Source organism: Prosopis cineraria, unplaced genomic scaffold (assembly GCF_029017545.1).
Source record: "Prosopis cineraria cultivar Desert tree isolate PC_DT_omini unplaced genomic scaffold, ASM2901754v1 PC11, whole genome shotgun sequence".
NCBI lineage: Eukaryota > Viridiplantae > Streptophyta > Magnoliopsida > Fabales > Fabaceae > Prosopis > Prosopis cineraria.
Genome location: NW_026555342.1, coordinates 16,832,052 through 16,845,967, shown reverse-complemented (window position 1 = coordinate 16,845,967; position 13,916 = coordinate 16,832,052). Strand labels below are relative to the sequence as shown.

At 29.1% G+C, this 13,916-nt stretch overlaps 1 protein-coding gene and 1 pseudogene across 1 annotated transcript; both read right to left on the bottom strand.

The window, feature by feature from the left end:
• Positions 1-1,067: 1,067 nt before the first annotated feature.
• LOC129285428 (uncharacterized) lies at positions 1,068-8,258 on the bottom strand. Its single transcript, XM_054921135.1, has 6 exons — positions 7,437-8,258; positions 4,906-5,658; positions 3,604-4,356; positions 2,092-2,900; positions 1,961-1,989; positions 1,068-1,370 (listed from the first exon to the last, which is right to left on the bottom strand). The coding sequence occupies exons 1-3, from the start codon at positions 8,256-8,258 to the stop codon at positions 4,090-4,092; spliced, it is 1,842 nt and encodes a 613-aa protein (XP_054777110.1). The 3' UTR covers positions 1,068-1,370; positions 1,961-1,989; positions 2,092-2,900; positions 3,604-4,089.
• A 21-nt stretch (positions 8,259-8,279) lies between these two features.
• LOC129285429 (probable disease resistance protein At4g27220) lies at positions 8,280-10,204 on the bottom strand (annotated as a pseudogene).
• Between the last annotated feature and the right edge of the window lie 3,712 nt (positions 10,205-13,916).

Sequence of the window (13,916 nt, the reverse complement as noted above, 5' to 3'; positions counted from 1 at the left end):
AATATGTTACAATTAGTTAAAAGGTGTCTACAATTTTTTGTGATATTTAAAGTTAATAATCAAGTATTTTAAGAATAGTATATTAGTTTCAATAGTTAAAATTGCTAAATTATCATTAAAAAATATTCTTTTATTCTCAAAAGATTTTTTCCATTGAAAATACCAAACCAAAATGTTTGATCTACTTTGAATTCGTTTTGAACAGTCCAAGATATGTACCAATTTTTTTTTTTAACTCGGATCCTATTATGCAAAAAATCAATATGGAAACTACCTCATACTAATAAGTTGATGTTGCAGTGGCATCATACATGCTTTGGATATAGAATGATTAGATTTAAATCTCATCTCTAAATTCACGTAAAATAAACATAGTTATGTCTAGCTTTCTTGAAGTTCAATATTGATTATATGTGTATTAAAATTTAAACAAAGCTTTATTTCATTAGATAGGGTCGTAAAATAAACATATATTTATGTCTAACTTTTCTAAAGTTCAATCTTATTTATATGTATATTAAAATTTAAACAAAGCTTTATTTCATTAGATAGGATCTATTACATAATTACTGTTGTACTATATTATTAATCAAACTCTTAAAGAATATTCAATTATATACATAAACATCCCATTTTATTTCATTTATTGTTCTAATTGATACCTTTAAAGATCATGAAAAATGGATCTACTTTCATGCACTTACTAAAAAACTGTTGGAATGTCAAATGTGGGTTGGCTTGACATGATATGAAAAAAAAAAATCAACATTATATAGAGTTGGGTTAAAAAAGATGTATATAAGTAAAAAAATCCCATAAATTCAATACCTTAAAATTTAAAATTAAGATGTGACGTCATATTAATATGTATCAACTTAAAATCATTGAGCAGCCCAACTATGCTCCCCTCTCTTTCTCCCCGGACCCAAGAAAGCCCATGTTCAACTGTGAGCAACCAAATTGTACTAATTGATTTTAATTATAACCTTGGCTACATAAGAATATCAATGCGTTAATGAAACAAATCGTACAAAACTTGAATAAAAATTTATAATCACAATACATAATTAAGCAAACCAGACAATTGTTGAATAAAAACTTCACAACCACAAGAGAGTCTTGCACACATTTGAGTCTTGATAAAGCACGAACAAACCACGTATTAAGGGCAACATTTTGACCAAGGCAGAGTCTTTCATCCCTTAATTTATTGGTAGGACTATTGTTTATGATAAAAACAGAGCTCAATATATCAAAGTTTAACACAACGCAACTGAAATGTATAATCTGATAATTCAACAAAAGCATCAACGCACAAACATCTGTCCACATTCTCAATCAAGCTAGTATCAACATCACCAACAATAGACCTGCATTAATCAAGCAATGAAAGGAAAAGGATTATTGAGTTTATATTCTACGTACATCCATGTTATGAGATACATTAGCATCATATTGTAGTAGGTGTCAAGAAAATCATGTTTATATGATCCACCTTTGCAAATATATAGCATATTTAGTTGAAAAATTGGGTTAAATAGTTGGGAAAAATCAAATTATCAAAATAATCCTTTTCTTTTAAATATCACAGTTGTCCTCTGTCTTTTTAAAACCACAACTAGCTAGTTTCTTTAAAACGAAAAAAAAAATTGTTCACTTTTTCCAACCAACTCAATCGGTTCAATAATGGAGATGTACATAAAGGGAAAAAATTGATATAAATGAAAGCTTAAAAAAATGAAACACCGAAAGATAGCTCCTCAATATTTCGTCCCTTAATACACAAAGCTGTTTTTGATATCATGATGTATAACTACTACTGGAAAAGAAATATTGAAATAAATTTCAACAAGCAACTCTGTTTTTTTAGTGATGTATAGAAAAGCACAAACAACATAATTAAAAAAAGTTTAAGAAAAGAGAGAGTTCTTTAGCAACAAAATCATGAAACTATACAAACCTGCACCATTTCTATATATTAACGCCATCCTGCAATACAAAACCATAATATTAGTTTGCTTGTAGAAATGTAATTTTAAAAGAAACATGACATAGGCATCAATAGGAGGTAATCACTTCTATATATAATACCTTTGCTGACAATAGCATTTCTATTGTCTTGTTAAGGTCTCTAGCTTTATCCTTCCATTCCATATCATGCTCTTCTACTTTCAATTTAAAGAACTCTGGTGCTTCCACTCCTCCACAAAACTTCTTCATTTGAACGATCCAGTTATTTCTATACTATTTAGTTTTGGGAATTCAATCGGGATACTTTGTGGAGAAAACATTTTCAAGCTTGGCATATCAATAAGCATGATTCCAGATAAACGATTGAATGAGATTCCACCTTCCACATCATCATTTGTCTCATTCTTTATTATTTCCTCCATTTTTTTGCAGTCATTTATCTCCAACCATTGAAGATTTACCAGGCTTTTGGCAGATGAACTTGTTACTAAATAGCTAAGTTGATGACATGTAAAAACATTCAGCCAGCTCAAATTTTGAAATGAAACAGAGGATGGTGCCAACTCAATCAAGCTACAACAACTTTTGACTGTGAGGCTTTCTAGATCTTGATGAATTAGTGGAAGTTGAGAATCATCCTTCCATATGCTCTTGAGCTGATCCAAATAGGCCAATTTTAATCCCTTGAATGGCGGAACTTTTCTCATCTGATCAGTAATCTGGTCTTGTGATGGGAATATCTCCTCAAAGGAACTATGCTCCACATAAAGAAAAGATAGCTTTGGAAGTCTTTCAAGGGAGTTATAAGGAAAGGCTGCCCCCTCATTGACAAAGTTTTCTACGTAAAGACTGCTCACTTTAGGAAAGACATCTGTTATTGTTGAGATATTTGTTGAATTTAACGCCATGCTTTCAATTGTGGCAATTACCTATAACATGATAAATAATAAAACAATTACCAAACATAGAAGGGGATTCCATATATATTACATCAATGTATTGTTTTGAAGAATAATTTCTAGAGTGAGTTAGCTTCGGATTAAATCTTTCTTAATTTGTTGACTCATCTTTTTTTAATATTTATATTTTTCAACATTCCTCCTTAAAGCCTCATCCAAAAATTAAAATTAAAACCCTTCCTCTATTTCATATTCGCATTTAGAACTAGAATTTTTACAATGGACTTGAAAATCAACAGATGATGAAACCATTCGGATGTTAAGGCAATAATTTAATACATAAATCAAGATATTTTTTTTAAAATAATTTATTATTTTATTGAAGATAAAATCTTTCACAATCGATCTGCAATATTCTAAAAATTATATTTTTTTATCATTAATTTCACACATAAAATAAAATTGATACTTTAAAATAAAAATAAATTCCTTTAAATAATTCTAGCAAGAGATGTACCAAAAAATAATGTTTGCCACAAGAACAATCACAACTATAATAGGCCATCATTTGCATGCAATTCGAGCCGTGTAATATGGAAAGTTTATAATTTACAAGGTTTGACAGAAAGTTGAAACTCAAATTTGTATGAAATATTTTAGTGCTCAATTTTAAAGGAGAAAAATTTTGAAAAAAAAAATGGAAAATAAGAATGTGAGTATATGTTTGGCATACCTGTTGAGAAGTAAAGAGATGTTGGATGGTGTTGTTAAGATCGCTCATCCAAATATTTTCACCTGGATTGTCTGTCACTTTAATGCTTTTAAGGCACAGAGCATGTATGGCACCTCCACAGAACCATTGTGAGGTGAGGACAATCTCTTATGGTGACATTTTCCAACAATGGAAACTTGAAGGTATAATTATGGCCACAAAAGCTCTTCAATCTTGGACAGTTAATAAGTTCCAAATGCTGTAATTTGCTAAAAATGATCTCATGATCCTGGTCATCCTCTCCCTCTTCCTTTGTTATTATTTCCTCTATTTGATAGCACCAATCAATTGTGAGGCATGTGAGATGGACCAAGCTTCGAGCTGCTGATGACGTTAGCAAAGCGGTCAATTGATAACACAATTTCACGTCGAGATGTGTGACAATTGTTTGAGAAAAGATGGATGGTCCCATGCCTTTCTTATTGGAAATACCGAGAAGAGCCACTTTTAGAAAGGGAGCAGCAAAAGCGTAGCAACACCATCCCCTCGAAAAAGATCACTACCCCAAATAGTGACGCCAAACTCATCCCCTAGTATGAGACACTCTAAACTTGGGAAGCTGCTCAATAATGATTCGCCCGGCAAAGTTGTTACATTTTCAGCAAATAGAGGAAGGATTTTTACTTTGGGAAAGTGGTGCATTGCAAACTGCCCACTCTCCATTATGTCTACTACTTTTATATCCAATCGCAAGTCCTCCAGATTGGGAAAAACCTGCACAATACATTAGAAAAGCACATGCTCTTTTTGATTAACTTGAGCTTGTAATTATGATAAATCGAAGTCAATATGAATTTATAGAGTTTCGATCTTCTATTGTGCCATTCCAATGTTATTGCTCCTTTCTATTCCAAAACAAAATATAAAAAACTGAAGCTTATAACATCTTCCAGAAAAAAAGGAGGGGGAAAAAAAACTCTATCCCCTCTCCCAATTCATCATGCAATTATTTTGTGAGAGAACTCGAAAGTGAGAATCGGTGCTCCACTTTTTAGAAGGACGAATATAAAATTATTCAATTATTTTACAAAATTTATTGATTAAAATATTAATTACAGAACTTACATTCTTTAGTTTTTTTTTAAAGCTAACCATCAAATTCTAAACTATATTCCACTAAATATTCCAGTCATAGGAACCATTCATATGGTTAAATACAATTAAAAAAAATCAATTTCCAGATTTTTTATATATAGGTTGTAAAAAATAATAATAATTTGGTGTTTCATTTTTTTTAATGATAAGAGCTGATAAGAAAGGTACCTTGTCATGAGAGAATAGAGGATATTGCAAGCCTAGTGTGCTCCCTTCCTCAAGTATTTCTGATGAACTTGAGACTGTTTTTTCAAATATTTCTAATGCATCACATTTTATAATATATAATTTTTGAAAGTGGGGCCATTCTAATTTGTGCCTTTGTGGATAGAAATTCCTCAAACTTGTAAGGGAACGAAGGTAAAGAGAAGTCAGCCTAGAAAATACAAATGCAGGAGTAGCAGACTCTGAAACTTGATCCTTTGCAACAATTACTTCTATATTGCATTCCCGTATTTCAAGCTGTTCAAGATGTTGAAGCATGCCTTTGGCTATAGATGCAGGAAACACACTCGTGAGGCTTCCACAATTAGAAACTTCAACCTGCCTTAGACTTTGGAAGGAGGCATTTCCTTTGTTGTGGTTATTGCTCCACACATTCTTCAATTTTGGCAAACTCCATAGCTCTAACCTTTTCAATGGCACATCCACTGATGATGACTGAGGTGTCTCTTCATAACTATTCAAATCTTCTAAATCAAACACCATTTCCAACTCCTTACAGAGCTTCACTTCCAGTTCTTCAAGGTTGCTCAAGGATTTTAGCACTTGGAAGGGAATTAGTTTCACAAAGCCACAATCCCACACAAGAAGTTTTCTCAAGTTGCTAAAAGAGTTGTTTGGAAGTCGATCATCCCATATAGATGAAATCAAATTGTTTAAATTTGATAATTTCAATAGCTTCAACATTGGAAATAACACCTGTTTAAAGAAAATATGATTAAAAGAAATTCACTTTTGATCTAGAGTCTTATTTTTCATGAAAAATTGTTTACATGTCTAAGTACAAAGATCTCATGTGTACCACCATATTTTTTAAGAAATTGTTAAAAGTTTAAATTAAATTCAAATATAGAACCAATAAAATAATGATAAAATTGCAGGATAAAAAATGTCTTCAAAAGAAAAATTGAACAAGTAACTAAGGGCATGTTGGGTTTCTGTTCTCATTTTTTATTTTTAAAAACTGTTTTACAATACAATTTTTTAAAATTTTTTAAAAACAAAATAAAAAAAGGTTTGGCTGTGTTAATTTAAAACAATTTTAGAATTAAAAAATAGACTAATAGTGATAGTTTCTAATGGTTAATAGTGATATGGCTTATGTTAATCATTGGTCAAGAAAACTGTAGTGTTTAATAATTGAATATAATGTAGTTTGAAAACAAGAAAAATAAAATGAAAACAGATTTAAGATATTTCTATTTTTGAAAAAAATGAGAAATTTTTTAAAAATAATTAGATTCAAAAAACTTATCCAAATAATAATGTTTTTTAATTTTTTGTTTTAAAAACAAAAATCTATTGTTGAAAACAAAAACCAAACAGCCCTAATACATTCTTAATTAAGTTTCCTTTTTAATTTACTTATACTAATAAACTACTTCCAACACTATCTCTACAAGAAAAAACATCCATTTTCTAGAAACGATCCCTCAGTTTGTGGGCATTATTTAAAATTGAAGTTTTCACAACGATAACAACGGGGGAAAGTAAATATAAAGCTCATAAAAAAAAGTAATTAAAATATTAAAAACAATTAAAAATACCATAATAGCTTAACAGTAAAGTAATGATAGTGAAAATGATTTTTGCAGATAAGTCTCAAATTTTTAAGAAGTGAAAACAAAGAAAAAAATAAGAACAAAATAAAATAAATATCTGCTTAGTGAAAAGTGATTTAAAAATTTTAAAATAAAATCTAAAATGTGAATATAGACTTGTTTGGTTTCTATTCTCTTTTTTTTTAACTATTTGCAATACAATTTTTAAAATTATTTTTCAAAATAAAAAAATCCGTATCGTTGTATTAATTTAAGAACAATTTTAAAATTTAAAAATTGATAGGTAGTGAAGTTCACTGGCTGTTAATTGCGGTTATAATTTTCCACAATAAAATATAATGCATTTTAAAAATATAAAATAAAAAAAATGAAATAGAGATGTTTCGATTTTTTTGCTTTTAAAACAAAAAAGAGAATTAAATACAGAACAATTATCTAAATAAGTTTTTTAATTTTTTTAAAAACAAAAAACTGTTTTTTGGAAGAAAAAAAACCCAAGAGGCCCTAAAACTTCATGCTACTGCTATCCTACCTTATATTAAAAAACATAATCTCCATTCATTTTTAAAGTTGTGTGTCTAGGCTTTTTGAATTCTCGATTCACAAAAGAAAAAAAAAACTCCAAAACGTCGAACTCAAGCCTTTTCTTTAAGGATGCAAATCAAATAATCTGATGTTTCATTTTTTTTATTTTCAATGCTTAGTTAGTTTATCTCTTTTATTATCTTATTTTAAGTAATTTATAATATAAAAAACCTGCAAATTAAAGTGCCACAAAAGCCTCATAGTAAAGTAATAATTCTGGTGAAAATGAATTTCGCAAGCTTTCCATCGAAAAAAAAAGAAAGAAAATGAATTTCGCAAATTGGGAAAGTTAAAATAAGAAAAAGTAACAATAAAATAATTTAGACATACCTTATTGTTGAAAAGTAATTTCAATGTTTTATTGCAATCATTATTTGTTGTTCTCTCCTTGATGAAAAAATTTGCAAGAGCTGGCAATGATTTCATCTTCAAAATGTGTAACTTGTCAAAAACAATGACATCATTAGCTGCTAACCTTTGCTGATCAAGTGAATTTTCAATAGCAGACGTCACAATCTCTATGACGGAGTTGCATTCTTCAATTTCAATCTCAACAAGCTGCGAAAATAATCCAACCATAGAAGCTGAGAAAATCCACTTCAAATGGTGACAATAGCTCACTTTGATTACTTTTAGGTTTCGGAAAGTGGTTGCAATTGGTCCTTCACATAATTTCTTCAGCCCATTCATCTTTTCGAGCTTCAAAGTTTCAAGGATTGGTAGGGTAACTTCATGATGTATTGAGCTCAAAATAATACACTCGATATCATCATTACTTTCAATCTGAAGATGCCTTAAATGTGGAAATCTATTGTAAAGAACACTTTCAAGCCCATTAGATCCATGCAAATGCAAATCTTCTACTCCTTCCAATAACTTTCGAATCCCAGGCTTCAGATGGATATTGCCCTTTAGCTCAAGTTTCAATGTCTTTGAAGTTCCATAATTGCCATACCATTGCCAATCTTCTCCAATAAATATTCTATATCTCTTTAAATTCATATCTAAGAACAAGTTCTCTGGCAAAATAGAGGCATTAGGAATAGAAATATCTAAAGAAGAAATTGGCAAATCCTTTAACTCATCAAGACTTGCATTTTCATTACCTTCGGTAGATCCCTCAGCTTTCCATTGGTCAAAGCTGTTTTCCATGTGCAAAACCTCCAATTTTTTCTAGCTAGACAGGAGTTTTGGTGGAATCACTTTGAGTTTAGAGCAATGGGCTAGATTAATCATTTGTAATGAAGTCAACAACACCAATTCAAATGGTAGATGTTTAATTTCAGAGTAAGCAAGACTCAAAGTTGTTAACTGCTTCAAACTTCCAACTTGAGTTATGTTTTCCAGCATACAAGAGTGTGGACACAACGTTTTGAGTTTTTTCAGAGAAATAAAAGATGGCAATGATGAAAAGCTCACATTGACTAAACTCAGCAATTTGAGTTCTTTTGTAGATTTGAAAAATGTACTCGGTATGGCCAAATCACGAGTTTTACTATTTAATAGGAAGAATTCTAACGTTGGAGCAAATAACTCTTCTGGAATATCACTAATGTCACTTTTTTCTAAGCAAATTCCCTTGTAGCCTTCTAGCAAATTTTGGTCTGGCCATTCTTTCAACCTTCCATGTCTCACAATGAAGGCATGTAATTCCTTGTATGCAATAGATAGTGCAACATCTCGAATGACATCATGGATTATAAAATGTTGACTGGAAAAGCTATCAAGAAATAGATTCAAAGATTTTAGCTTACCACAGCAAATATTCCAGCTTGAGCATCTTCCATGTCTTCTATATGTTTAAGAAAATCTAAACCCATAGAGTACATGAGTAGGTCTTTAATTTCAGGATCATGGGGCAACAGGGTAGAGAGCAAGCAAATATGTTTGTTCTCTTCGGTTAGATGATCGTAGCTCAACCTTAAAATGGGATCAACCTCTTTAATTCCTGTGATATTTCTTCGTAAAGGATTTTTCAAACGTGCAAGGGCATTTTCCCATACATTCAGATCTTCAATATTTCTCAATGCTTTTGCAGCTATTACAATCGCTAGCGGCAAGCATCCACACTTTCGAACAATCTCTCTGGCTATGGTTATCAAATAAGGACTGCTTGATTCAATGGAAAGTTCAGCAGTGCACTTGAACAACTCCCATGCTTCATTATCTAACAAAACACCCACTTTGATAATATTTTCACGTTTCATTAGGTTTGACAACAGCATTTCATTCCTTGAAGTTAATAAAACTTTACAACCTTCATTCTTTTTGTTGTTATTTTCATCACCAGTAACAGGAATTCCAACTTCTGCAAAATTAAGTTCCTTCCAAAGATCATCCAATATTAGGAGCATATTCTTCTCTTGCTTCAGCCTCTTACACAGATGAGAAGCTTTGTAGTTTTTTCATTGAGTTGCATACCCAGCTTCTCAGCAAGCTGGTATTGAATGTTTTCAATATTCACATGATCAGAAACAGTTGCCATGATCACTTTTTCAAACATCTTTTGATTCTTCACCTTCTTTTCTACCTCTTTAGCTATTGTGGTCTTGCCAACACCACCAAGCCCACACAACCCAATCATACTAACACTAGCATTCTGCAATTTCTCCATAATTTGATCTATAATTAGCATCCTTGAGTGAAGCCCTTCATTGCTTTCTTTGCTGGTTAATGCTGGCATCCATTTACGATATGAAACTTTATCAAAGTTCCGTGTCCCATAAATTTCAGCAACTTCCTGTGCCATTTCCTTTGCCCTTTTGCTTAGTTTATACCGCAACCACAAGTTGGGACATGAAGTTAAGCTACACTCTGTTTTTGCTTGACTCACTTCTTCATGAAACTTTTGTACTTTCTCCGATATCTTTTGCACTCTTTGCATCCAGTGCTGAACTTTGTCTTCAATTTCTTCTGCATTGTTTGTCGCCTCATCAATTCGATGTTGTACCGATCTCTGTTCAAGCTCAAGTTCCTCAAGTTGTTGATTCAGCTGGTCAATGTTTCTGTGATAGCAACCCAGATAAAGAAGTTGCTCCCAAGCTAGGTTGAACACAAGATCTCGTAACTTTTCAACCAAACCACATGAACTATCCATTTTAGGCTCTGTTAAAAAGATGAAGCCAAACCTCAATTAAATTTGTTTAGTTATAGTGAATAAATTAAAACTATTAGGCAATGGGTGTTGAACAAATTAAATCAAACATAATTCTCATAAATAAATAAAGTTCACACCAAATCAAAAACAAAATACACGGATAACATTAAATAAGTAAAAGGAGGACAGTTACAACAAAAACAATAGAACCAACCTGTGTTCCTGATATATTTTGAAGAACAGGCTTCTTCTTTATCCCCTCCTTTTGCTTTCTTTTGCTGCTTTCACTGAAATTCAATAATATGTCATGCCCTGTAATTGAACTAAAGTCATAGGCAATCTACGCATAGCAAAAAAACATATATAATGCTTCAAACATGTATTTTCCTGGCTGTTTCAAGACAAATCATGAATAAGTCATCATATAAACAATGTTCTTTATTAAAAACTAGAATATAAGTTGTAAACTACTCGTAAACTATTTTCAAATCAATTTTTAATGTACAATATTAAGTATTGGAAGGTGGATTGCAAATTTCTTGTAAATAATCATTCATCAAGTCTAGAAAATCAAGTGCAAATAAAGTCAGATGAACTACTTTTGTTACGAGTAATTTTGTCATTTCACTTAGTTGGAATTGAAATTCCAGAAGTTGATACAAGAAAATGAAATTCCAAAACCAAAGGACATAATGAGTTCTTGTGAAAGGAACCTTTGCCACTTCAAATAACTGATAATATTAATATTTTAATACAGGAACATACACTTCAGAATTTTAAGCATTCTTATCTTCCAATAAAAAAGTGCAATTTTAGGAACTTTATAATTTTTGTCTTGAAGAAATAAAAGAAAGCTAGTGAAGTAATTGCGAAATGATACAAAGGGTATGCTTGGAATGAAAGGAAGACTTGATGACTTTTCATGAATGGAATTTCACCGGTGATTGACGACAATTTTAAACGAGAAATATAAACAGAGAAATTTCCGGATTTTAATAGTGAAATAAATATAAGAAAATGATAATAACTGCAAATGAAATTGTAGAAATCATTATCAATCTAAGGACGATAAACAAAGCATGAAATCTGAAATGAGAAATCCGTTCTTTGAAATCATTGGTTGTGAAAGACTGAAGTAAATCTGAAAAATGAACACAACAACAAATGGGCTCCAATGTTGGGGGAAGAAAATGGGCACCAATAACAGAGAGAAAATTTAGGATTTCTTTTCTTAAAAAGATAAAAGAAAACTAAGGAAGTAATTTAGAATAGAAAAAGATAATTCGCCAAAAAAATGTTTAGAAAATGATAAGAAGTACAAGTGAAATTATAGAGTAATGTACGAGGAAAGGTAAGTCCTTCGAAAAAGAATAACGTAGTATTCATATAAGACAAAAAGATGACAATTCTCATAAAATTGGACATGAAACAAAATAATAGGCAATTGGGCATGATGACTTTTCGTAAAAAGATTGTCTCGATCTGAAATTTCAATTTTCAATTAAGGAATATTGTTGAAGTGTTGACATTTCAAACAGAAAGTAGATACATTTATAATTTTAAATATTAAGCTTTTCTCTGTATTTAAACAAAGGGTTATGCTTGTATTAAAAAATTAATTATTAATTAAATTTCTTCTACTCTCTAATCCTATTTATAAATCTCTTTTAATATATTTATCAAATATAATGAAAATGAACAAATAATAAAACAGTACAAGCAAACAAATGTGGATTAAAAAATAAATTATTTTTAAATAGTTTGGAGATTTTATGAAATGAAACTTACTTTTTAAAATTTTTATAAAAAGTATATATTATTTCATGTTTAGTTATAATAATAAAAAGTGATTATTAGTTAGTTGTTTTTAAAATTATCTTTATATATTTTACCTTTTTTAAAACATCACCTCTCATCTGTTACATCAAATTATTTTCAAAAATTACTTTTTAATAGCTTCTTAAAATAATTAAAAATCTAACTTTTTTCATATTATGATTATCTTAAAAAATTTAAACAAACATAATTAACATTTATGAAATAGATTTTTTAAAAAAAATTAAATGAAGTTCTTTATAAAATAAGTTGAAACAAACATACCCTAAGGATGGGAGGATACAGGGTTAATAATAAGTTTATAATTTTATCTCCATCAAATTTTTTTTTCATTGATATTTTTTTAATAATGATATATTTAAAATTATTTTTCGTTTATATCATATAAACAACTTTTAAGTTTATTAACATGATTTTTTTAAAAAAGAGAGTTAAATACACTAATTTCCATTTTGTTTTTCCAAAATTATAGAGGGTACGTTTGGTTTTCATCTATTTAACATTTGAAATGAACTTTTAAACTTTTTGAATGTTAAAAGTTGTTTGGGTAATGTTTTAAGAAACAAAATGACTTTTTAAAAGTGAGTTAAAATGAGTTTGAAATGTGAATTTTGAAACTCTATTTTTGGGTGGATTTCAAAAGTCCATTTCAAATGTTAAATGAGTTGGGAGCAATTATGAGGGAAATAATTGGGTACCTAATTTTTTAAATGACCATGATACCCTTTGATCCATATAACTTCATACACTAATAAAGAAAATATGATTAAAACTAATGATGATAATGATGAACATACATTTTCATTATGAATTCCAAGTACAATTTCAAGCATGACTTCTAATAGAGAGATAAATAGGGTTTGAGAGTCCATTAGAGATCAAATTGTATATTATAGATCAAATCATTAATCAAGTATATTTTTTCAATATTAAATTATATATTTTTTATTCTTATTATTTAACATCTTAAATTTCATATTATTTTAATTTTTTGATATTTTTTAAACATTTCTAATATATTATATGTGTATAATAAAAAATTATAAATTATCATAAACCGATGTCCTTTTTTAGTCATTGCATATTCAGAAGTACATTTCAAAAGCACAAATTTTTATTAATCCAAACAACTTTTAATTTGTCAAATTAACTTTTAAAAAAATATATTCAAATATAAATTTTGTTACAACAACTGACTTTCATTCAACTGATTTTTGCCAAATGAACTTTTATCAAACTGACTTTCACTCAACTAAAAACTAAACACACACAGAGACCCAATCTGTTTTCCAAAGCTATACTTTAATTTAATTTTTAATACTGTTAGGAATATTACATTGAAGGTTCTAAAATATTTAATTTTCTATTGTAATTATGTTAAAATTTTTAAAATTATTAATTTTTATTTCCCAATTTAAGAAAATTTAAACAATTAATTTTGAAAATATTTAAATAAATAACTTAAAAGTGTTGTATTAAAATTATAATATTTTTTAAAAAATAAATTAAACATGAATTATATTGACTAATTTAACTCCTATTATATTAAATCAATATCTCATTAATTTTTTTGCACATACATAATATAAATATTATTTTGGCCAACTTATATATTCAATTTTTTTAAAAAAATTTAAATAATTAAGTTTGTATAGCTAAAAAATTATAAATAAGAATAAAAAGGTACAAAAATATATCCATTGAACTTTTAAAAAAAAATTGAATGATTTTTAGATAACATATATATGTTTGAAGAGGGCATTTGAGTCTAATATATTTGACTTAAAATCCCAAAAAATATAATTTAAATAAAATATATGGGAGGTTAATGTATTTTATTCTTTAAAAATATATGTAAACATGAATTTTGTTATAAT

Excerpts from the sequence above, each read along its gene's own strand:
- LOC129285428 (XM_054921135.1), bottom strand. The coding sequence starts at position 8,258 with ATGGAAAACAGCTTTGACCAATGGAAAGCTGAGGGATCTACCGAAGGT. Across the intron at positions 5,659-7,436 it reads AATTACTTTTCAACAATAAG|GTGTTATTTCCAATGTTGAA; the intron begins GTATGTCTAAAT and ends TTCTTTAAACAG. Across the intron at positions 4,357-4,905 it reads CTCTATTCTCTCATGACAAG|GTTTTTCCCAATCTGGAGGA; the intron begins GTACCTTTCTTA and ends TGTATTGTGCAG.